The sequence below is a fragment of the Nomascus leucogenys genome, chromosome 10, assembly GCF_006542625.1.
Source record: "Nomascus leucogenys isolate Asia chromosome 10, Asia_NLE_v1, whole genome shotgun sequence".
NCBI classification, from domain to species: domain Eukaryota; kingdom Metazoa; phylum Chordata; class Mammalia; order Primates; family Hylobatidae; genus Nomascus; species Nomascus leucogenys.
In genome coordinates this window covers 29,869,019-29,893,536 of record NC_044390.1, presented here as the reverse complement: position 1 = coordinate 29,893,536, position 24,518 = coordinate 29,869,019, and the positions used below count along the sequence as shown (strand labels likewise).

The 24,518-nt window shown below is 39.5% G+C and overlaps 1 protein-coding gene across 1 annotated transcript; it reads left to right on the top strand.

The window, feature by feature from the left end:
- On the top strand, nt 1–24,518 carry GLIPR1 (GLI pathogenesis related 1). Its single transcript, XM_003259563.3, has 6 exons — nt 1–375; nt 1,146–1,391; nt 9,457–9,569; nt 21,096–21,181; nt 24,198–24,224; nt 24,328–24,518. The coding sequence occupies exons 1-6, from the start codon at nt 202–204 to the stop codon at nt 24,480–24,482; spliced, it is 801 nt and encodes a 266-aa protein (XP_003259611.1). The 5' UTR covers nt 1–201; the 3' UTR covers nt 24,483–24,518.

Genomic DNA, 24,518 nt, shown 5'->3' with positions numbered 1-24,518 from the left:
AGAACACAAAGTGAGCTGCACACCATATATGGAGAAACCCGTTTCTTAAAACTAGTGATGAACTCATGCTCTGTTCTGTTTTCTCAAAGCTGAAGTCGGCTAGGTTTGCAAAGCTGCGGGCTGAGCACTCAGGCAATCACACTCTCAGAAACTGCGGCGGCTCTGGACTGCAGCCTCCCAAGGCTCCATGCCAGACAAAGCATGCGTGTCACACTTGCTACAATAGCCTGGATGGTTTCTTTTGTCTCCAGTTATTCACACACAGCAAATCTTTTGCCAGATATCGAAAATGAAGATTTCATCAAAGACTGCGTTAGAATCCATAACAAGTTCCGATCAGAGGTGAAACCAACAGCCAGTGATATGCTATACATGGTAAGGAAAATATCATTAATTGTGGCGTAAGTCAGTCAGAAACAACTAATGTGTTTAACTTTGGTGTTAATACCTTCATAATCCTGAATGATTTTTTTCATTGTGATTAATGTATGCAGTAAATTCACAGTCTGTGATCAAAACACATCCAGTTTAGCTCTGTCTACTCAACTGTTGTTATAAGCAACTGCCACAGCACATTTTACTTCTCTTTTTGGACACTTCCTGTTTTCTGGTTTTCAGTGGATTTTATTTCTCTTTTTGTTATTTTCTTCCCTGTTTATGTTTGTGATTTGGTTTTCTTTTGGTTTTTGCCTCTAAATTTACTTTTTTTGTTGCTGACAAAGTACTGAGTTGCTCAGGTAGGCAGAATGGCATCTGGGGAAAGGATGGGATTTTGATTCAGTAAGGCTTGGGATTGAATTTCAGATCCGTGGCTTTAAGCTGGTTTTTAACCTTTCTGAACTTCTTAGGATATGGGCTGTTGCGGTTATGGAATAATGTTGTGAAACACGGCACACACTATTTTGCCCATAATTAGCCTTCAGTGAAATGTCAGTTTTCCTCACTTAGATTCTAAATTCCATGAAACTAAATAATCACGTTTCCTACCAGCCCTACTCAGTGCTTGAAGACCATATTTATAGAGGACTCATATGCAGTGGTATCTTCTCTCCTTATCTCACCTCGTTTTCCATTCAAATTCCCACTGTACTCGCCCCAGTTACATTTTAGATGAACCCCCTATTGTTTAATACTTATTTTTGCAGACTTGGGACCCAGCACTAGCCCAAATTGCAAAAGCATGGGCCAGCAATTGCCGGTTTTCACATAATACACGGCTGAAGCCACCCCACAAACTGCACCCAAACTTCACTTCCCTGGGAGAGAACATCTGGACTGGGTCTGTGCCCATCTTTTCTGTGTCTTCCGCCATCACAAACTGGTATGACGAAATCCAGGACTATGACTTCGAGACTCGGATATGCAAAAAAGTCTGTGGCCACTACACTCAGGTAAGGATCTGCCCTATATTTTCTTGAAACTGTCTTTTCAAGTGTGAGGAGAAAATTGTACTATGAGGTTAAGAAAATGTATAGTATGCTAGTATACCTGTAAATATAAGGGAGTTACAGACTTACTTTAAAAATAATAAATAGAACAGACTCCAATAACAGAGAAAATAGTGCTTGAAAAGTTTAGTTGTGTGAACTAAGCACATAATAGGTAATATGTGAGGCCCACCAACATGGACAGGCTTTGAACAATTTCCGTAACAGCTATTCTCCCATAGGACTTTATTTCATTTGTGAGAAATCAAAGAACCTTATGAGTGAAAGGATTTTCAGGCTCCAGCTGGCATAAGTTTTAAATGAAATTTGAGGCAATTGTTTTGGGACTATAAAATTGGAAGAAACAAGCCTCTCAGACAGAAACATCGATAAGAACTGATGCTTCCACAACCTCTCATTCTCTCAGATATCGACTGAAAACCTACTATGTGCCATGCACTATGCACCACGCACGGTGCTACACAAGGAGGGAGAAAAAGTCAGTCCCAGGCCAGCAGAGAGGCCAATGTGTAAACTTATATGAACCATTCTGAGGGTATTCTGCCCCCAGAATCCATATTATTAGTCCCAGTAGCCACATTCAGAGCCACCCATTGAGTTTTTTTTTAAATTTTTACTCAAGCTGATTCTGGCTCCCTAACCCTACCTCACATTTGCAGCGTGACAGAAACAACTCCCTAGGAAGCATCTGTCATAATCGCTGTCTTCCTCTCCTGGTCACATTTTGTTTATTTACTGTCACTTCCTGGCCATCCTTGTCAAACCAATAACTTACGGTACTTAACCTATAATTGACTGTTTGGGGGCACAAAAAATCAGTTGAAATGGGGTATGAAGGCAAAAACGTTTCTACCAAGGCAGTTACATTGAAATATTAGGTGGTTTTAAGGAGCAACATGATGTTAGAAAAACTCCCTCACTCCAGCTCAGCCTTTACAAAGCCTGTGATCTCATTCGTGGTGTTACAGATGAACCAAGTTTAGTGCAGTTACAAAAAATTAGTATTATAAGAGTAAAATGAATTTCTCCTAAATTTACCTCATAAACTAACAATTTTGGTTTACATTTACAAATAAATTTAACCAGGAAATAAGTTTCCTTGGATTCCAGCAAGACCTAGGGGAGAAGACAGCTAAATCTAGATAGCCTACAAGTGGTACTTGTACTATTATGCACTGCAGTATTTAAATACTCAGAAATAATTGTCAGTTGGAGGGCGCCTACTTTCATTTATTTATTAGTGTTTAAGCTTTTACCCTATAACAGGCACTAGTGATATGTTTTAGTCCAGATTCTTGGAAAACAGAGCCTGAGACAATAGTTTATGAGCTAACATTTTATTGGGATACAATTTTGGAGAAGTGGAAGTGAGGAGAAATAGGGAATGAGCCAGGGAAGGAGGAGAAATACAGCTGGGAATGGTCCCTGACTCTCAGGAACTGACCTTTTGGGAGAGACTTATGTGTAAATGGATTATGACAGTGTTTGGCTAGTACAATTTAGAGAAGCTGACAAAGTGCCATGTGAGCAAGGAGGACAGAGTGAGCAACTTATCCAGCCAAAAGGAAGTGTAAAGCTTCACACTGCAGGAGACATGTGAATTGGTACTTGAAAACTGAGTGGGAGTTTTTCAGATGAAAAGGAAAGGGAAGAGAATTCTCAGCAAGGTGTGGAAAGTATACAATGTGTATGAATGGGCCTGGTACTTTAGATCAATGGCAGAAGCTCAGCATGCCAAATATATAGAGGTCAAAAGACTGTAAAATTGACAACAGACTCCTAAACCATGGTCAATACACAAGACACTCCATGTTCACCATTCCAGGAAATCGAAAGAAGAGAAAATTTGAATTTATGTCATAAATGCCTGAGATTTCACAGATGGCCCTCCCAAAATTAACTGAGCTTACTTGTAAAATTTCCCCTTACATCTAAGGGAAAAAAGGAGGGCTAATATTTTGGTCACGAGAAAATTCATTTTCTCAAACCCAGTCCCATACATACAGATATTAAAACCCAAGCTCAGTGATCCTAACATGAGTGGTCCTCTTTAAGAGACCACTACATTCTACCCCCACTTCAGAAGAGGGACACTCATCATGGGGAGAATGTCCAAGAACCCCCTGGGCTGAGAAGATAGAGCAGCAGCAATCACGTTTTAAATGGGCATAGTGTTTAGCTCTCTACACTGAAGACCTCATTCAATTATTACCACAGATCTATTAAGGAGATGTTAATGGTATTACCCACAGGTGAATAAACAGAGAGGTTAATAAGTTGCTCCCCTGATGTCATTTGGCTGGTAAGATGAAGAGTTGAGGTTCAGATATTAGATATGTTGGAAGGCTTAAATAATAATTTCACTCACGTCTGTGTGAAGAGACCACCAAACAGTCTTTGTGTGAGCAATAAAGATTTTAATCACTCGGGTGCAGGCGGGCGGAGTCCGAAAAGAGAGTCAACGAAGGGAGATGGGGTGGGGCCGTTTTATAGGATTTGGGTAATGGAAAATTACAGTCAAAGGGGGTTGTTCTCCGGCTGGCAGGGGCGGGGGTCACAAGGTGCTCAGTGGGGGAGCTTTTGAGCCAGGAGAAGGAATTTCACAAGGTAATGTCATCAGTTAAGGCAGGAACAGGCCATTTTCACTTCTTTTGTGATTCTTCAGTTACTTCAGGCCATCTGGATGTATATGTGCAGGTCACAGGAGATATGATGGCTTAGCTTGGGCTCAGAGGCCTGACAAATATGTATAAATTATCTAATAAAATACTAGTATTTAGTGGGCACTGAACAAAGGGTAGATCCCTTACATGAGCTGGTTTTCCAACAATTATAATGGAAGAAGGATCTGACAGCTAGGTGAAAAACTCTCTGTTTTCATCATGACAAGAAATCTTCCTGGGGGACTCAAAACTACTCAATTGCTGTGTTAAATTCATGCTGGACAGTTACTTTAAGTGGATATTACGGCCTCCTACTTATCCTCTTCTTCTCTTCAACAATCAAGCTATTTGCAGATTTTGGCTGATGATGGGAGGTTGTACAGAATAAAGAAAATAGATTCAGACCCATTATCTCCTCACAAAATGTATGATATTTCTTGATGTATTCATTCAACACTTTAGCTTTGTCTTCACTGGAAATAGACTGGCATTGAGGAAAAATGTTGGTGTATAAAATGTACGATGATTCAAATTTGACATTCTGTTGCTGACAGTTCAGCTTTATAAAGTTTAGAAATAGTTTGATTAAAGTATCTGGGCAGGGTAGCAGATTACTTGGGTTTGATAGTCCTAGGATTTCCCACTAGATGGCGCTACTGATCTTATTTTAGTTTTACTCTTCCTGCCTCCTCCCACCCTCTTGATATCTTTATTTTTATACTCTCGTAGAACCATGGAAATGTGACGTTTCACAATTTCTGTAGTAGGTTTCATATATGTTACAATGTTACCATACTCCTGATAATGAACCAGAAGAGCTCATACAGAGAATTGAAAGGGAAAGATGGTGGGAAGCGGTTGTGGGCCTATAAGCGAGACATCTTCCTCCCCTCTGGGTTCCCCAGGTGCAGTGCTTTTGTAAGAAAGGTATAAAGAGTGGTTCCTGGTTCTGAAGAGCTTGCTAAAAGAGAAAACACTAAAACATCTTGCTGAGGGCATGGACTGTCCTCACAGTACTTCATGGCCAGGCAGAATTAGGTTCCAATCTTTTACCTACAAAAGTAAGAGCAATAACACTTATTTATTGAGTTGTTATAAGGATTAAACATGATGTCACATGTAAAATGCTTAATGGTACACCTAAGTTCTCAAAAATGAGTAGTTCTTATAATTATGGTTTTTTGTTTACTATAGTAAGTAAACATACAACAGAAACCTGCCTGATAAAAAAAAATTAAAGTGTTAAGAATTTTTAAGCATAAGAAACTTAGTGGTAAGGGAATGAAACAAGAATATTTGCTGAGTGCTGGCTATGTTCCAGAAGCTCGTTTAAAACTTCAAAATAGGCCTATGGACTTGGTATTGTTATTATCCTCATTTAATAGATAAGGAACCTAAGACCAAGGTCACACTGTAAGTGGCAAAGCTTGAATATGAATTCAAGCCTTGTGGCTCCAAAGCCCACAAGTTTAACCAAAAACCAGAGTGACCATGAAGCTTTTAAAAAGAGACTGACTTGGAAAGATAGATAAACTGTGCTACATCCATGTAATAAATATTACTCAGCAATAAAAAGCGGTGACTACAAATGAATACAACAAATGCTTATACTAAGTGAAAGAAGCCAGAGTCAAAAAGCTATATTTAGACTGATTCCATTAGTATAATATTCTGGAAAAGGCAAAACTACAGAAACAGATTAATGACTGCTGGGGTCTAGGGGTGGGGGTTCACCACAAAGGGGCTCAAGGGAACTTCCTGGGGCGATAAAAATATTCTATATCTTGAATGTGGTAGTGGCTACACAACTGTATTCTTTTGTCAAAATTCGTAGAAATGTACACCTAAGAATCATAAATGTTATTGTATCTTTATTATACCCTAATAAACCTGACTTCTAAAAAAAGAGGCCAACTAAAACACACAAAATGGTAACTAACATTTGCACACTTCTGAGGAAAAAGTATTAAAATGCGGAAGGGATCTAAAGATTAAGAATACTTTGATATAACAATGCTACAGAAGAAAGTGCTCGAAGACCAAAGGATAAAAATGTAAAATGAGCCAAGGTGACAATAAAGGAATAAAGACAGCACTGAACACAGCATGCATAGGAATTACCTGAGGAACTTGTTAAAATGCAGACTCCAAAAGCAACTCCAGTGACTGGCATTCAGTAGGTTTGAGACAGGCTCAAGATCATTTTAAACAAAAGACCCCATGTAAAATCACTTTGAGATATATGAATAAAACTAAGAAATTTTAAAAATAAAACTGATCAGAAAGTAGAAGTTTAACGATCAAACCTGAGGATTAACAACCCTTATAAAGCTGGGCTTTCGCAGTGAGACAGAGGCCTAAGCTGATTCATTGCCTGTTCAGGCTGGAGTTCCCTGCAGGGGGTTCCTGGGGATAAAGAAATGTTTCTAGGGAGCACTCCTTTTAGATCATGGAGTAGGGAAGTACACTCTCCCTTGCCAAAGGAGGGTACCCTCTCCAGTTGCCAAACCAAGGAGAAGGCAGCCCACATTCTGCCCACCATCTCCCTAGTCACGTCCCCACCTCTAGCACACCTTTAAATCTTGGAGAAGCTGAGATCCAACCTCAGCTCCCCTCTTGCCTCACTTCCTATTCTCCCTCCAGGTGTTACAGGAAAGGGGTCAGGATCCAAACCCCAAGAGAGGGTTCTTGAATCTCGCATGAGAAAATTCAGGGTGAGTCCGTAAAATGAAGGCAAGTTTATTAAGAAAGAAAAGGAATAAAAGAATGGCTACTCTATAGACAGAGCAGCCCTAAGGGCTGCTGGTTGCCCATTTTTATGGTTATTTCTTGATGATATGCTAAACAAGGGGTGGATTATTCATGCCCTCCCTTTTTAGACGATATAGGGTAATTTCCTGATGTTGCCACAGCATTTGTAAACTGTCATGATGGGAGTGTAGCAGTGAGGACACCAGAGTCACACTCATCGCCATCTTGGTTTTGGTGGCTTTCAGCTGGCTTCCTTACTGCAACCTGTTTTATCAACAAGGTCTTTGACCTGTATCTTGTGCCGACCTCCTATCTCCCCTGTGACTTAGAATGCCTAACCGTCTGGGAATGCAGCCCAGTAGGTCTCATCCTCAGCCCCTATTCAAGATGGAGTTGTTAGGGCCGGGCATGGTGGCTCACGCCTGTAATCCTAGCACTTTGGGAGGCCGAGGCAGGCAGATCACCTGAGGTCAGGAGTTTGAGACCAGCCTGACCAACATAGTAAAACCCCACCTCTACTAAAAATACAAAATGAGCTGGGCATGGTGGCACATGCCTGTAATTCCAGCTACTTGGGAGCCTAAGGCAGGAGAATCGCTTGAACCTGGGAGGCGGAGGTTGCAATAAGCAGAGATCGCACCATTGCACTCCAGCCTGGTCAACAAGAGCAAAACTCCGTCTCAAAAACAAACAAAACAACAAAATGACAAAAAAAACACACCACCAAGATGGAGTTCCTCTAGTTCAAACACCTGATACAGGGAGCGAACTTCATTTATTTTTAAAGTAACTTCTTTGTTTTCTGCAGCCACACTGGCTTTTCTTTCAGTTCTGTGAATGGGTGAATCCCACCCTGGGATCACACAGGATGTTGCCCTCTGCTGGAAGACTCCAGACCAGCTCATCCCAGCTCCAGCTCCACCTCATTTCTTCAGAGAAAGGCACCATCCCATACATGCCCTTAGCATCTTCCACTTCCTATTCACAGTGGTCAAACTCTCACCTGATGAGTTTCATGACTGCTTTTTTTCTAAGTTTTGTGAATGTACCCACTGGTTCTAGCTCATTCATTTTTGTGTCCCCTGTATTTAGCACAGTTCTTATGACAAAATTGCTCAAAAACTTATGAGTAAAAAATAATTTAAATTGTAATTTGGTACTGCTGTAAAAAGGAGTACATTTAATTGCTGGCTGTATCCACCTTTAAATACTTTCTTCTTTAGGCTTTTGTGACATCAAACACTCTTGGTCAAGATGGGCTATATAATTGAATTTGTGGAGCCCATTGCAAAATGAAAATGTGGAATCTTTTGTTCAGAAAGCAAGAGAAAAGCACCACTAAAGGTGCTAAAATATGTGACAGCACTGATCTAAACCAAGCATGGGGCTCTTTTGAGTGCTGGATCCCATGTAACAGCGCAGGTCTCTCTGTTCTTGGCTTCCCTCCTACATCACTGACCCCTCCTTCAGTCTGTTTTGCAGGCTGGTTTTGTGTTTGTTTTCATTATCCCAGACTCTCATTTACTTGATCTATTATATTTGCCTGTGTGATCTAATCTTGCCCCCATGTCTTCCAGATTTACATCTCTAGCCTTACCCTGTCCTCTGGACTGCAGCCACCAAGTCAAACTTCACTTGATGTCTAATAGGCATCTCAAAATCAACATGTTCTGAACAAAACCCCTGCCCATGCTCCCACCTACCCTCCTCCTTCCCTAGTTTTCTCCATCTCAGTAAATGTTTCTCAAGCCCCAAACCAAAACTTTTATCTCTTCCCCTCTTATCCTACACTCAAAACAAATTTCCTTTAGCTTTACCTCTAAGCTGAGCCATGAACCTGATTCATTCTTGGGAGCTCCACTGGCATCACCCACCTGTGAGTCACTATCTTTTCATTCTTGTACCATTGAAACAGCCTCCAAAATTACCTGCTTCCTGTTTCCCTTGCTGTTCTCAGTCCGTTCACTTCATAACCACCAACGTGATCTAAGACATGAAAAAGAACATAGCACTCACAAGAATCTCCGTGATCGGTTTCTCTGCCTTTGACCTCATTGCTTATAACTCTCCCCAACTCATCAGATCTTGGCTTCACTTGCTTTCTTCCTGCCATTCTATAATGTCAAGCAAATTCCATCTCAGGGCCTTTCTCCCTGGTGTTCCCTCTGCTTGGAATGCTCTTCCTCCATTGTTTGTTTCCTGAATGTTTGTCCTGAGTGTTGCATCCTCGTTGTCCAAGTCTCGGTTCAAATGCTTCCTCTTCAGAGATGTCTTCCCTGAACACCCAAGTTAAATCAGCATCACCTCGCCAGCAATCACTCACTATTGCATTACCCTGTTTTATTTCTTCATTGTACTGTCAAAAATTATCTTATCGTTTATTTCATACACACACACACACACACACACACACACACACACCCCACAATAATGGTAACTACAGGTCTATCCAGCTGATTTCTGAGCATCTAAACCTTCCTGGGTTTTAAGCACTCTAACTAGAGTGGTATACTTCATCATGTTTATGAAGACCTAATCATACCCAATGTTTATCTTATGGTTTCTCTCTGTTAAAAATCCTTATTTCCTTTCAGGTTGTTTGGGCAGATAGTTACAAAGTTGGCTGCGCAGTTCAATTTTGCCCTAAAGTTTCTGGCTTTGATGCTCTTTCCAATGGAGCACATTTCATATGCAACTACGGACCAGGGTAAGTGCCTGAATCAACCGGTTTATAGGAAACATCCCCAAATAACAACAACAAAAAATCATTTTAGCAGTATTCCTCTCCATTATAGAAAATCTGGATAGTAAAGTATAAATAAAAAATTAACATAACCTTTAATTCTTCTGCCCAGAGATATACTTCATTAACATTCTGGTACATTTTTCTTGGAGAGAGAGAGAGGGTGTGTGTGTGTTTGTGTACATCCTTTATATATACTACCTAAATACATACGCACATATTTTTAAGAGTGGTAAGACTAAAATGTTCGTCAGGGACATAAATTGTATACGGTAATAATACCACAAAGTGGAAGAACTGATGTTATATTTATTGGTTTATTAAAAACTTGGCAATTTTACACAATTTTCAAAGCAAAACAAATTCCTCAACTTATATAACCTATTTCATTTACTTTTGACAGTTGTTTTTAAAACAGATATAGTTCCCACTTTGGGAAACAGGGAACACACCTTCCTCCTACTTTCTTTAAACTTACATATGTGTGCTTGTGTCATACACATATTTAGAAAACTGATCATACTGAAAATACACATTTTCTATTTTTCATTTAAAATTATGCTGTGAAAAATTTTCCCCTTATCAAAATTGTAAGTGATTTTAATCATAAAAATGATAGATTGTTTATATAATGCTTACAATGCTCTCAGCACTGTTAAAGTGCTTCACATATATTAACTTAATCTTCACTAAAAGTTTATGAGATGGCTATTACTACCCCTGTTTGGCAAATAAGAACAGCAAGGCACACACGGGGTCAGCAACCTGCCCAAAGTCCTACAGTTAGTGACTATCACTGATGGAATTTGATTTGGCTGTCTAGCTCCAGAGTCCATGCTCTTGATGGTACCACCATCCTGTTGAAGAATTTAGATTGTTCACTATATTTTCATTTAATATATGATGAACAACCTCGTATATATATCTTCAGTCACTTCCATTCCCCTATAATTCCTTCAGATACTAGCACATAAAGACTGTGACCATTTTTGTTTTAAGTACATATTGCCAAATTACATTCCACCATTATATCAATTTGTATTTCACCATCAGTACTAGGTATTATAATTTCTTAGTATTTTCTAATTTGATGGAAATGGCATTTGTTTTTTGTTTTTTTTTTTTTTTTGCTTTTTTTTTTTTAATTATACTTTAGGTTTTAGGGTACATGTGCACAATGTGCAGGTTTGTTACATATGTATCCATGTGCCATGTTGATTTCCTGCACCCATTAACTCGTCATTTAGCATTAGGTATATCTCCTAATGCTGTCCCTCCCCCCTCCCCCCACCCCACAACAGTCCCTGGAATGTGATGTTCCCCTTCCTGTGTCCATGAGTTCTCATTGCTCAATTCCCACCTATGAGTGAGAACATGCGGTGTTTGGTTTTTTGTCCTTGTGATAGTTTACTGAGAATGATGTTTTCCAGTTTCATCCATGTCCCTACAAAGGACACGAACTCATCATTTTTTATGGCTGCATAGTATTCCATGGTGTATATGTGCCACATTTTCTTAATCCAGTCTATCATTGTTGGACATTTGGGTTGGTTCCAACTCTTTGCTATTGTGAATAGTGCCGCAATAAACATACATGTGCATGTGTCTTTATAGCAGCATGATTTATAGTCCTTTGGGTATATACCCAGTAATGGGATGGCTGGGTCAAATGGTATTTCTAGTTCTAGATCCCTGAGGAATCACCACACTGACTTCCACAATGGTTGAACTAGTTTACAGTCCCACCAACAGAGTAAAAATGTTCCTATTTCTCCACATCCTCTCCAGCACCTGTTGTTTCCTGTTTTTTTAATGATGGCCATTCTAACTGGTGTGAGATGGTATCTCACTGTGGTTTTGATATGCATTTCTCTGATGGCCAGTGATGATGAGCATTTCTTCATGTGTTTTTTGGCTGCATAAATGTCTTCTTTTGAGAAGGGTCTGTTTATGTCCTTTGCCCACCTTTTGATGGGGTTGTTTGTTTTTTTCTTGTAAATTTGTTTGAGTTCATTGTAGATTCTGGATATTAGCCCTTTGTCAGATGAGTAGGTTGCAAAAATTTTCTCCCATTCTGTAGGTTGCCTGTTCACTCTGATGGTAGTTTCTTTTGCTGTGCAGAAGCTCTTTAGTTTAATTAGATCCCATTTGTCAATTTTGGCTTTTGTTACCATTGCTTTTGGTGTTTTAGACATGAAGTCCTTGCCCATGCCTATGTCCTGAATGGTATTGCCTAGGTTTTCTTCTAGGGTTTTTATGGTTTTAGGTCTAACATGTAAGTCTTTAATCCATCTTGAATTAATTTTTGTATAAGGTGTAAGGAAGGGATCCAGTTTCAGCTTTCTACATATGGCTAGCCAGTTTTCCCAGCACCATTTATTAAATAGGGAATCCTTTCCCCATTTCTTGTTTTTGTCAGGTTTGTCAAAGATCAGATAGTTGTAGATATGTGGCATCATTTCTGAGGGCTCTGTTCTGTTCCATTGATCTATATCTCTGTTGTGGTACCAGTACCATGCTGTTTTGGTTACTGTAGCCTTGTAGTATAGTTTGAAGTCAGGTAGCGTGATGCCTCCAGCTTTGTTCTTTTGGCTTAGGATTGACTTGGCGATGCGGGCTCTTTTTTGGTTCCATATGAACTTTAAAGTAGTTTTTTCCAATTCTGTGAAGAAAGTCATTGGTAGCTTGATGGGGATGGCATTGAATCTATAAATTACTTTGGGCAGTATGGCCATTTTCACGATATTGATTCTTCCAACCCATGAGCATGGAATGTTCTTCCATTTGTTTGTATCCTCTTTTATTTCATTGAGCAGTGGTTTGTAGTTCTCCTTGAAGAGGTCCTTCACATCCCTTGTAAGTTGGATTCCTAGGTATTTTATTCTCTTTGAAGCAATTGTGAATGGGAGTTCACTCATGATTTGGCTCTCTGTCTGTGATTGGTGTACAAGAATGCTTGTGATTTTTGTACATTGATTTTGTATCCTGAGACTTTGCTGAAGTTGCTAATCAGCTTAAGGAGATTTTGGGCTGAGACAATGGGATTTTCTAGATATACAATCATGTCATCTGCAAACAGGGACAGTTTGACTTCCTCTTTTCCTAATTGAATACCCTTTATTTCCTTCTCCTGCCTGATTGCTCTGGCCAGAACTTCCAGCACTATGTTGAATAGGAGCGGTGAGAGAGGGCATCCCTGTCTTGTGCCAGTTTTCAGAGGGAATGCTTCCAGTTTTTGCCCATTCAGTATGATATTGGCTGTGGGTTTGTCGTATATAGCTCTTATTATTTTGAGATACGTCCCATCAATACCTAATTTATTGAGAGTTTTTAGCATGAAGGGTTGTTGAATTTTATCAAAGGCCTTTTCTGCATCTATTGAGATAATCATGTGGTTTTTGTCTTTGGTTCTGTTTATATGCTGGATTACATTTATTGATTTGCGTATGTTGAACCAGCCTTGCATCCCAGGGATGAAGCCCACTTGATCATGGTGTATAAGCTTTTTGACGTGCTGCTGGATTCGGTTTGCCAGTATTTTATTGAGGATTTTTGCATCAATGTTCATCAAGGATATTGGTCTAAAATTCTTTTTTTTGGTTGTGTCTCTGCCTGGCTTTGGTATCAGGATGATGCTGGCTTCATAAAATGTGTTAGGGAGGATTCCCTCTTTTTCTATCAATTGGAATAGTTTCAGAAGGAATGGTACTAGTTCCTCCTTGTACCTCTGGTAGAATTCAGCTGTGAATCCATCAGGTCCTGGACTCTTTATGGTTGGTAAGCTATTGATTATTGCCACAATTTCAGAACCTGTTATTGGTCTATTCAGAGATTCGACTTCTTCTGATTTAGTCTTGGGAGGGTGTATTTGTCAAGGAATTTATCCATTTCTTCTAGATTTTCTAGTTTATTTGCATAGAGGTATTTGTAGTATTCTCTGATGGTAGATTGTATTTCTGTGGGATCGGTGGTGATATCCCCTTTTTCATTTTTTATTGCATCTATTTGATTCTTCTCTCTTTTCTTCTTTATTAGTCTTGCTAGCGGTCTATCAATTTTGTTGATCTTCTCAAAAAACCAGCTCCTGGATTCATTAATTTTTGAAGGGTTTTTTGTGTCTCTATTTCCTTCAGTTCTGCTCTGATTTTAGTTATTTCTAGCCTTCTGCTAGCTTTTGAATGTGTTTGCTCTTGCTTTTCTAGTTCTTTTAATTGTGATGTTAGGGTGTCAGTTTTGGATCTTTCCTGCTTTCTCTTGTGGGCATTTAGTGCTATAAATTTCCCTCTACACACTGCTTTGAATGTGTCCCAGAGATTCTGGTATGTTTTGTCTTTGTTCTCGTTGGTTTCAAAGAACATCTTTATTTCTGCCTTCATTTCATTGTGTACCCAATAGTCATTCAGGAGCAGGTTGTTCAGTTCCATGTAGTTGAGCGGTTTTGAGTGAGTTTTTTAATCCTGAGTTCTAGTTTGATTGCACTGTGGTCTGAGAGACAGTTTGTTATAATTTCTGTTCTTTTACATTTGCTGAGGAGAGCTTTACTTCCAACTATGTGGTCAATTTTGGAATAGGTGTGGTGTGGTGCTGAAAAAAATGTATATTCTGTTGATTTGGGGTGGAGAGTTCTGTAGATGTCTATTAGGTCCACTTTGTTTAGAGCTGAGTTCAATTCCTGGCTATCCTTGTTAACTTTCTGTCTCGTTGATCTGTCTAATGTTGACAGTGGGGTGTTAAAATCTCCCATTATTGTGTGGGAGTTTAAGTCCCTTTGTAGGTCACTCAGGACTTGCTTTATGAATCTGGGTGCTCCTGTGTTGGGTGCATATATATTTAGGATAGTTAGCTCTTCTTGTTGAATTGATCCCTTTACCATTATGTAATGGCCTTCTTTGTCTCTTTTGATCTTTGTTGGTTTAAAGTCTATTTTATCAGAGACTAGGATTGCAACCCCTGCCTTTTTTTATTTTCCATTTGCTTGATAGATCTTCCTCCATCCCTTTATTTTGAGTCTATGTGTGTCTCTGCACGTGAGATGGGTTTCCTGAATACAGCACACTGATGGGTCCTGACTCCTTATCCAGTTTGCCAGTCTGTGTCTTTTAATTGGAGCATTTAGCCCATTTACATTTAACGTTAATATTGTTATGTGTGAATCTGATCCTGTCATTATGATGTTAGTTGGTTATTTTGCTCATTAGTTGATGCAGTTTCCTCCTAGCCTTGGTGGTCTTTACAATTTGGCATGTTTTTGCAGTGGCTGGTACCGGTTGTTCCTTTCCATGTTTAGTGCTTCCTTCAGGAGCTCTTTTAGGGCAGGCCTGGTGGTGACAAAATCACTCAGCGTTTGCTTGTCTGTAAAGTATTTTATTTCTCCTTCACTTATGAAGCTTAGTTTGGCTGGATATGAAATTCTGGGTTGAAAATTCTTTTCTTTAAGAATGTTGAATATCGGCCCCCACTCTCTTCTGGCTTGTAGAGTTTCTGCCGAGAGATCAGCTGTTACTCTGATGGGCTTCCCTTTGTGGGTAACCCGACCTTTCTCTCTGGCTGCCCTTAACATTTTTTCCTTCATTTCAACTTTGGTGAATCTGACAATTATGTGTCTTGGAGTTGCTCTTCTCGAGGAGTATCTTTGTGGCGTTCTCTGTATTTCCTGAATCTGAATGTTGGCCTGCCTTGCTAGATTGGGGAAGTTCTCCTGGATAATATCTTGCAGAGTGTTTTCCAACTTGGTTCCATTCTCCCCGTCATTTTCAGGTACACCAATCAGACGTAGGTTTGGTCATTTCACGTAGTCCCAAATTTCTTGGAGGCTTTGTTCATTTCTTTTCATTCTTTTTTCTCTAGACTTCCCTTCTTGCTTCATTTCATTCATTTCATCTTCCATCAGTGATACTCTTTCTTCCAGTTGATCGCATCTGCTACTGAGGCTTCTGCAATCTTCACGTAGTTCTCAAAACTTGGCTTTCAGCTCCATCATCTCCTTTAAGCCCTTCTCTCCATTGGTTATTCTAGTTATCCATTCTTCTAATTTTTTTTCAAAGTTTTTAACTTCTTTCCTATTGTTTTGAATTTCCTCCCGTAGCTCAGAGTAGTTTGATCGTCTGACGCCTTCTTCTCTCAACTCGTCAAAGTCATCCTCCATCCAGCTTTGTTCCATTGCTGGTGAGGAACTGCATTCCTTTGGAGGAGGAGAGGTGCTCTGCTTTTTAGAGTTTCCAGTTTTTCTGCTCTGATTTTTCCCCATCTTTGTGGTTTTATCTACTTTTGGTCTTTGATGATGGTGATGTACAGATGGGTTTTTGGTGTGGATGTCCTTTCTGTTTTTTAGTTTTCCTTCTACCAGACAGGACCCTCAGCTGCAAGTCTGTTGGAGTTTACTAGAGGTCCACTCCAGACCCTGTTTGGCTGGGTGTCAGCAGCGGTGGCTGCAGAACAGTGGATTTTCGTGAGACCACAAATTCAGCTGTCTGATAGTTCCTCTGGAAGTTTTGTCTCAGAGGAGTACCCGGCCGAGTGAGGTGTCAGTCTGTCCCTACTGGGGGGTGCCTCCCAGTTAGGCTGCTCAGGGGTGAGGGACCCACTTTAGGAGGCAGTCTGTCCGTTGTCAGATCTCCAGCTGTGTGCTGGGAGAACCACTACTTGCTTCAAAGCTGTCAGTCTGACAGGGACATTTAAGTCTCTGGAATTTCCTGCTGACTTTTTGTTTGTCTGTGCCCTGCCCCCAGAGGTGGAGCCTACAGAGGCAGACAGGCCTCCTTGAGCTGTGGTGGGCTCCACCCAGTTCGAGCTTCCTGGCTGCTTTGTTTACCTAAGCAAGCCTGGGCAATGGCGGGCGCCCCTCCCCCAGCCTCCCTGCCGCCTTGCAGCTTGATCTCAGACTGCTGTGCTAGCAATCAGCGAGACTCCGTGGGCATAGGACCCTCCGAGCCAGGTGCGGGACACAATCTCCTAGTGTGCCGTTTTCCAGGCCCATTGGGAAAGCGCAGTATGAGGGTGGGACTGACCCGATTATCCAGGTGCTGTCTGTTACCCCTTTCTTTGACTAGGAAAGGGAACTCCCTGACCCCTTGTGCTTCCCGAGTGAGGCAGTGCCTTGCCCTGCTTCGGCTCGCGCACGGTGCGCTTCACCGACTGTCCTGCACCCACTGTTTGGCACTCCCTAGTGAGATGAAACCGGTACCTCAAGCAGAAATGCAGAAATCACCAGTCTTCTGTGTCGCTCGGGCTGGGAGCTGGAGACTGGAGCTGTTCCTATTCGGCCATCTTGGCTCCACCCCTGGCATTTGTTTTCTTTTGCATCTCTGTGATTACTAGTAATTATAAATTTCTTCACATAATTGTCTATTTATATTCCTTTTTCTGTGAATCATGTGGGCTGACCATTTTTTCTACTAGATTTTCTTATTTATAGAAATTGTTTAAAGTTTTTTAACCATTTGCAATATATATAGCGATCTTTAATTTGTTGCCTTTGAATTTTTGGATTCCTGGAGATTGGCTGAAAGAAAGCCATTTCTCTGATGTAATGTGCAGAAGACATGCTCGATATTCTGATTGAGTGCTGTAGGTATGAAGGAGGAGACAAAGCAAGTGTCATTCAGAAGATGACAGCTTTGACTTAATATCTTAGAGTCGGAAAATAAAGAAAACCCAGAAAAAACTAGACAAAGCCATAATTTAGTTACTGGTAACTTTTCATATGACTTTTTTTGTTTTTGTTTTTTTTTTTGAGACAGGGTCTCTCACTCTGTCACCCAGGCTGGAGTACAATGGCTTGCTTATGGTTCACTGCAGCCTTAACCTCCCAGGCTCAAGCAATCCTCCCAACTCAGCCTTCCTAGTATCTGAGACTACAGGCACATGCCACTATGCCCAGCTAATTTTTTGTTGAGACAGTGTTGCCGTATTGCCCAGGCTGGTCTCCAACTCCTGGGCTCAAGTGATCCACCTGCCTCAGCCTCCCAGAGTGCTGGGATTATAGGCATGAGCCACTACACCTGGCCTCATATGACATTTTTAATGGTTAAGATACAGCTAATTTACTGTGTGACCCTGGGCAAGTTAACTCTGAATCTCAGTTTAACCTCCAATAGATCAGGATAACAGCACCCCCCACTTAAGAGTAGCCATGAAAAGTGACAAGAGAAAGCTTTGTAAAATACTAGGTATATATGATGTTTGGCAATGGTGAATGTTTTATAAGTATTCGTGATTTTCATTAAAGTACAAATGTAAATTTTCCTGGTTTAGACTCATTTATCTTCAGTTTTTTTTTTTTTTTTTTTTTTTGAGACGGAGTCTCGCTCTGTCACCCAGGCTGGAGTGCAGTGGCGCAATCTCGGCTCACTATAAGCTCCGCCTCCTGGGTTCACGCCATTCTCCTGCCTCAGCCTCTCCGAGTAGCTGGGACTACAGGCGCCCGCCACCACGCCCGGCTAATTTTTTGTATTTTTTAGTAGAGACGGGGTTTCACCGTGGTCTCGATCTCCTGACCTCGTGATTCGCCCGCCTCCGCCTCCCAAAGTGCTGGGATTACAAGCGTGAGCCACCGCGCCCGGCTATCTTCAGTTATAAACAATATTAAATTGTAAAGCTTATAACCAAAGTTATAATGCTTCCATAAAGACTAACTTCAAATATTCATTTATTCAACAAATATTTGTTTACTGAGCTCCAAAGGAGAACAGGGCAGTCTCTGTCTTTATGAGAGTAATATTTATGGGGCAAACAGATAATACAAATAAAATAACTGCATCATTATAGGGGCAATTAAGGAAATATAAATAATACTGTAATAGAAACTATCAATAGGCAAGGCCCCTATTTAAAATAATCAGGGAAGGGCTTCCTGTGATATATTTAAGCTTAGGCATGAAGAATGAGAAGGAATCAGACGTAAGAACTTCTGGAACAGCTGTCTAGTGGAGAAAAGAACAGCAAAACTTCCGTGAAGAAAAGTTTGGCAAGTTTAAACCACAGAGACCGGTGCCCTCGGTCCGCTAAACAGATGAAACCTGGGGAGGAAGGCAGTTGCAGATCTAGCGGGAACTTTTAGATCATGACAAAGGTTACATAAGAAGTCATTCAAGTATATTAAGCAGGGGAGCGATGAGACCTTTAAATTTGGAAATCAGTCTGGATGGAAAATGGATTAGAGGAGCATAAAAGGTAAAACACAGAGACCAGTTAGGAATGTCTTCATTTCCCTTTGCCCTCTGCCCTCTGAGGTATTATTTTCCTATATACAAAGAAAAAGTTGTAGGCCCCCATTCCACATAATCTTAGGAAGTCCAGTATCCTCCTCAATATTTCTGAGGATACCTCAGAATGGGGTCTGGAATGCTTAATCTTCCAGTTGCCTGTAACACTCTCTTCTTCATTTCCCCGGGGCACCATGAACAAGGGTATGGTGTGTAACAGATCTTTACTCAGAGTGGATTAGTGGAGGAAAGGATTATAGCACAGAAGAGGAAATAACTTTGACCACAAGATAGTCAAGATAGTACCAGTGTGCTTAGGCCATCACTGCCTTAGGGACCCTTACCCATATTTATCTTTTTCTTTAAAGATCTGTCTTCGGTCTTTCCCTGGGTCCCAGAACCCCAACCCTCTTCTCTCTCAGGCTACCAGGGAAAACACTGAAATGTCCTGTTGCTTTACTGTGCTGAATACTTTAGGTCCCACAGTCTTAATGACTCCCATCTAGACAAATCCAGGCCTTTCCAGTAGCATGTTTCTCCCAAGATGAATACTACCATTTCCATAGACCTCACCAACTATCTTGGTTTTTAGCTTATTTTTAAGTAGCATTTTTTACCTTTTCCTTTACAGTTTGGAATGCACAACTAAGTATCATAAATGATTTTATTAAAATCATTCTAGAACTTAAACCACTTAATACTGTGCTTATTAACAATGAAAGACATTCCAATGACTAATGTCTATTTTGGAAATCTTTTGAAATTGCTATCAGAATTTCTACTATATTATCTTTTTTCCATGGTGCAGAGTAAGCACAGGGTAAATTTAATTTCTGAAGCAACTTAAAATTTGGAGCAAAATGAGATAAGTACATAGATTTGGGGTTGGAAATAAGGTGTCGTTATAAAGTTGTGTGTCTAAGGGGAGAGTTCTCAACTTTGGAGGTAATCGTAGAGTGTTGGGGAAAGGAGGACCATAAACTGTGATTAGAAAAAAAGTTTTATTTTTATTTTCACTAACCTCTATTAAAAATATTTCCTTTCATTATGAATGAAGACAACACTCCACCATCATATTAGCAATAAACGTGACTTTGACTTAGCAGTATCATCTTTGTAAATATCAGATATTTTCATACCACATTCCAGTTGCTGTAGAGATCTCAAAATATAGTTTATGTTCATCACTACTTTGAAACTAATAGCCCCCTAGTAGATCTTTAGAGAAGCACATATTACTTTATCACAAATCTTGTTTTAAACATTTTGATATTTTCAATTTAATTGGTTTCCTTTATAATCCTATGTATTTTATGCATTTAACAACAAACTATGTTGAGAAAGAGCCCATAGGCCTCACCAGACTGCCAAAGGGTACAATTACATAAAAAAGTTTAGAACTTTTTCCAAAAGCAGAGTTCCAAAAAAAATTAGTGCGATGGCAGGTCATTGAGAGAAATGTGCAGCCTCTCCCCATTACTACTATGAGGATATTTATGGGGATATAAAATGCTTGGATATTATTTCCCTTTCTAGTCTGTGACCTTGGTCAATTACTTATACTCTGTGACTCAGCCTCTAGCTTTATAATGGGGATAAATAGACAACTGTAACTTCCTCATAGGGTTTTTGGGAAGATTATTTCATTCAAGGTTGTTTAGAACAAAGACAAGCACATGGGGAGTGCTCACTAATTAGTAGCTATTATTCATATCACATCTTGCATGTGAAAACAATTTGCACTTTAGAAATTCCTCCATGCCATTATTTATTATTTTTTTGGAAGGCACCAGCCAAATGGCTCCTATCCAGTGAAAATTACAGAGGGCTGACCAACTGAGAAGATTGAATGTGGGTCACCATAGCTTTTCTAAGATGGACAGTTTTTTTGAATGGCAGTAATCATATAGGCCAGAGGGTAGGTAAAGAGAGGGAGCACAGCCCTGGAGTCAAATCCAGGTTTCCTCTGACTCTGAAATGTATAAATTGTGATTAAAGGCATCTCTTACATCTTTTGTCTCATCTGTAAAACAAGAATAACTTCCTCTCAGAGCTGTCACAATTAAATGGGATGCAGATTAAAACAGGTTCATAGACATAGGTACATAGAATGAACTCTGCAAATATTAGCAGCCTTCTATTTCTGCCGTCCTGTCTTCACTTCTATTACCAACTCTCTGAACCTTTGTACTTCACTATTCTTCTGGATTTAGTTAAGGATTCATAGTAAATTGCAATTTTAAAAAATCAAAAAACTCCTAATGGACATCCTTCTTCTACTTTACAGAGGCAATTACCCAACTTGGCCATATAAGAGAGGAGCCACCTGCAGTGCCTGCCCCAATAATGACAAGTGTTTGGACAATCTCTGTGGTGAGTAAAGGAAGGATCTACCAATAGAATCGTTTAACAGTAAGATATAACTTTCTACAGAATTAACAATGAAACCATGTTTTATCCTAATGGCTATCTTCAAGGAAAGTGGCATCAAGTAGCAATTAAACCAATGGCTTTCTGTTCTAGGAATACGTTTAAGATAAATTTAAATGTGAAAATCACATTCTTTTTATTTAGTTCTAATTGGTCAAACAACAACAACAAAAAACCGTCAGAAACTGCAGACTAAGACTCCTAAGATTTGCTTATTTCAGTAAGATCAAAAATAAGTATAACAAGTCATCCAAACAAACAATTCTGCTTTTTTTTTTTTTTTTTTTTTTTTTTGAGACAGAGTCTTGCTCTGTTGCCCAGGCTAGAGTGCAATGGTGCAATCTCGGCTCACTGCAACCTCCATCTCACGGATTCAGGTGATCCTCCTGCCTCAGCCTCCCAAGTAGCTGGGATTACCATGCCACCATGCCCAGCCTGGCCAACATGGTAAAACCCCCCTCTACTAAAAATACAAAAACTAGCTGGGTGTGGTGGTGGGCGCCCGTAATCCCAGCTACTCAGGAGGCTGAGGCAGGAGAATCACTTGAGCCCGGGAGGTGGAGGTCGCAGTGAGCAGAGATTGTGCCACTGCACTCCAGCCTGGGTGACACAGTGAGGGTCTATCACCAAAAAATGAAAATAAAATAAAGCTGCAACATAGCACTTTTTATTAGCCAGACAGCATTTAATGAAGAAATGTAGAAGCTGCAAGCAGGTAAATTTCCAAAGATGTTTTATGAAACATCCAAGCAAAATTCTGCTTTGTGATTTTGAAATATTAGTAATTGGCCAAGAGTTTATTTCTGGTTCTTGTTCTAGACACAAGCCCTTCCATTCCAGTATGTTTTTATTTTTACCATGGTGTGAAGGGGAAACTTCAATTAAGCTGTGCAAATCCTGTGGTACTTTTGTGTCCATATTTGTAACAAACTGAACTCAGAGCAGCCGGGCTAGAGTAGGGTGCTCAGAATAGGGGAAGGACAGAGTGGGCCAAGTTTCACTGCATGAAATTTAGTTTGGAAAAAAGTGTTCCATCGCTCATTTGTTTTCTAAAGTCCCTTCCAGGCCTAAAATTATAAAATTCTATCTATTAAATTGTTTGTTCTCCTCCTTCCCATTGAATACTTATCTTTACATATAATAGTACTTTTGCAAAGTTTTCTGAGCCATTTTTCTCCCAGTCCAATCATTCTTTATTTCACTCATATCACTCTTGTGAAGTAACATGTAGCCACAATGCAGCTAATATCAAGTTTATCAACATATTCACTAAATTCTTCCTTTCACATTGCTGTAGCACTTCAAAACATATATATTTGTTCCTTCCAAATTAACCAGTATACATAAAGGCTAAAACTATGGATTTTATAAACAGTATGTCAAGTTTCGGTGCAATTTCCAGTTCGACCACTGTGACTTTGGTCAAGTTTCTGATTCTATTTTTTTCAGAGAAACAATCCAATGAAAAAATGTTTCCCTTTAAAAATCCAGGCAATTAGTAACACTACCACCACCACAATGACAAAAATACTTCTGGTTTTAGCTTTTGATCTGTGGTGATCTAACTTCAGATGATCTTCAATCTTGGGGAATAACATTTAGAAGATTAAAGCTGTAGTCCAATAATTAAAACCCTTGGACTCTTGAGAAAACACACGCTAACTTGTTTTTATAAGATGTGAAACTCATTACCCATTTACTTCAGATAAGTGCTTGACATCTTGCAGATTGATCTTGTCACTAATTTCCTATTCTCAAAGCTAGATTTATGTTATTTGTTTTCATGTGTAAGTTTAGGCTTACTTGAAAGTATTCTACTCTTCGCACTAATACTGAGTAACTAAGATTTGTGACTAAAAAACTTAAGAATCACCATTTGACCTTTTATAAGGTCTGATGAAGGTAAAGGTTAGAGGATAAAAGCTTTTATTTAACAGATTCCATCTCAGACAAATTATGGCAAGCAATGGAGCATAAACTCCTTCGTGGTCTCCTAGATACTGCTGGTAGTTCAATAAATACCCTTGGAGGCCAAATCAGGACTGTTTTACAAAATGTGCTGGACATACTAGTGGTACATGAGATGATTTTAGCTAGTTCACAGATGTACATTTGTTTCAATAGTTGAATATTGAACATTTAAAAATATATATAAGAAAAAATAACTAGAACATCACACTCTTGATTTCATGGATATAACTGCCAAGAAAAGTGAGGGTAGCATCTTTACAGTAATTCACCACAGACAAAGCCCACTCACAGGTATGAAGACCAGGGATGCTCATAAGTGCCCAGAGGACCAGATGATTGATGGGTTCTACCACAAACATCTAATAAATAGCGACTGCTGCAGAACTGGTGTGGAAAAGGTTTCTATTTCATAAAAGAAAGTATCCAGAAGGCTAAAGGCAGTTGTGGAATTTATTTCTTCCCAGTGCTCTGAATGTCAAAATTTGAATAAAGCTCAGTGAAAGGTGGCGAGTAATTAACGACTTGATAGTCAAATATCGTAATGATGATTTAGTGACATACTAGACTGGATGAAAGAGAGGTCACTGTCTTTTCACTAGGGACTCATCATAAACAGTATCATTCTTCTCAGGAAGAAACTTATTTTTAGAAATATATTTTAATAAATTTGTCACATTCTAATATTTTTTATTTTTTAAATTTTATTACCTGCTAGTTATGATGTGTAAAATGATTTTCCATTTATAGTAATGGTATAGTTTCCTTTTTATAAAAGGTTTATGAAGTTTATATAAAAAGTCAACTTAAAAATACCAAATTAATTCAGTCAGTTCAAAAAATTTTGAATAATTAAACTTGGAAAGTCACTGCAATAAAGCCAAAGCAAGTTAATGGTTATAATTAAAGACTTGACTTAACTTTTTGAAATAAAACCCTCACCTGTACCTACCCTTTTAATTTTTTTTCTTTCTTCTCCTTAACTTTACAGTTAACCGACAGCGAGACCAAGTCAAACGTACGTACATCAATCTTAAATTGTTTCATTAAGAGCTATGTGAATTCTGTCAATGCATTATGAGGAACAATGTCTAAGAGGATATTCTATGTTTGTTTCACAGGTTACTACTCTGTTGTGTATCCAGGCTGGCCCATATATCCACGTAACAGATACACTTCTCTCTTTCTCATTGTTAATTCAGTAATTCTAATACTGTCTGTTATAATTACCATTTTGGTACAGCACAAGTACCCTAATTTAGTTCTTTTGGACTAATACAATCCAGGAAAGAAAAAACCCAAAAACCAACCT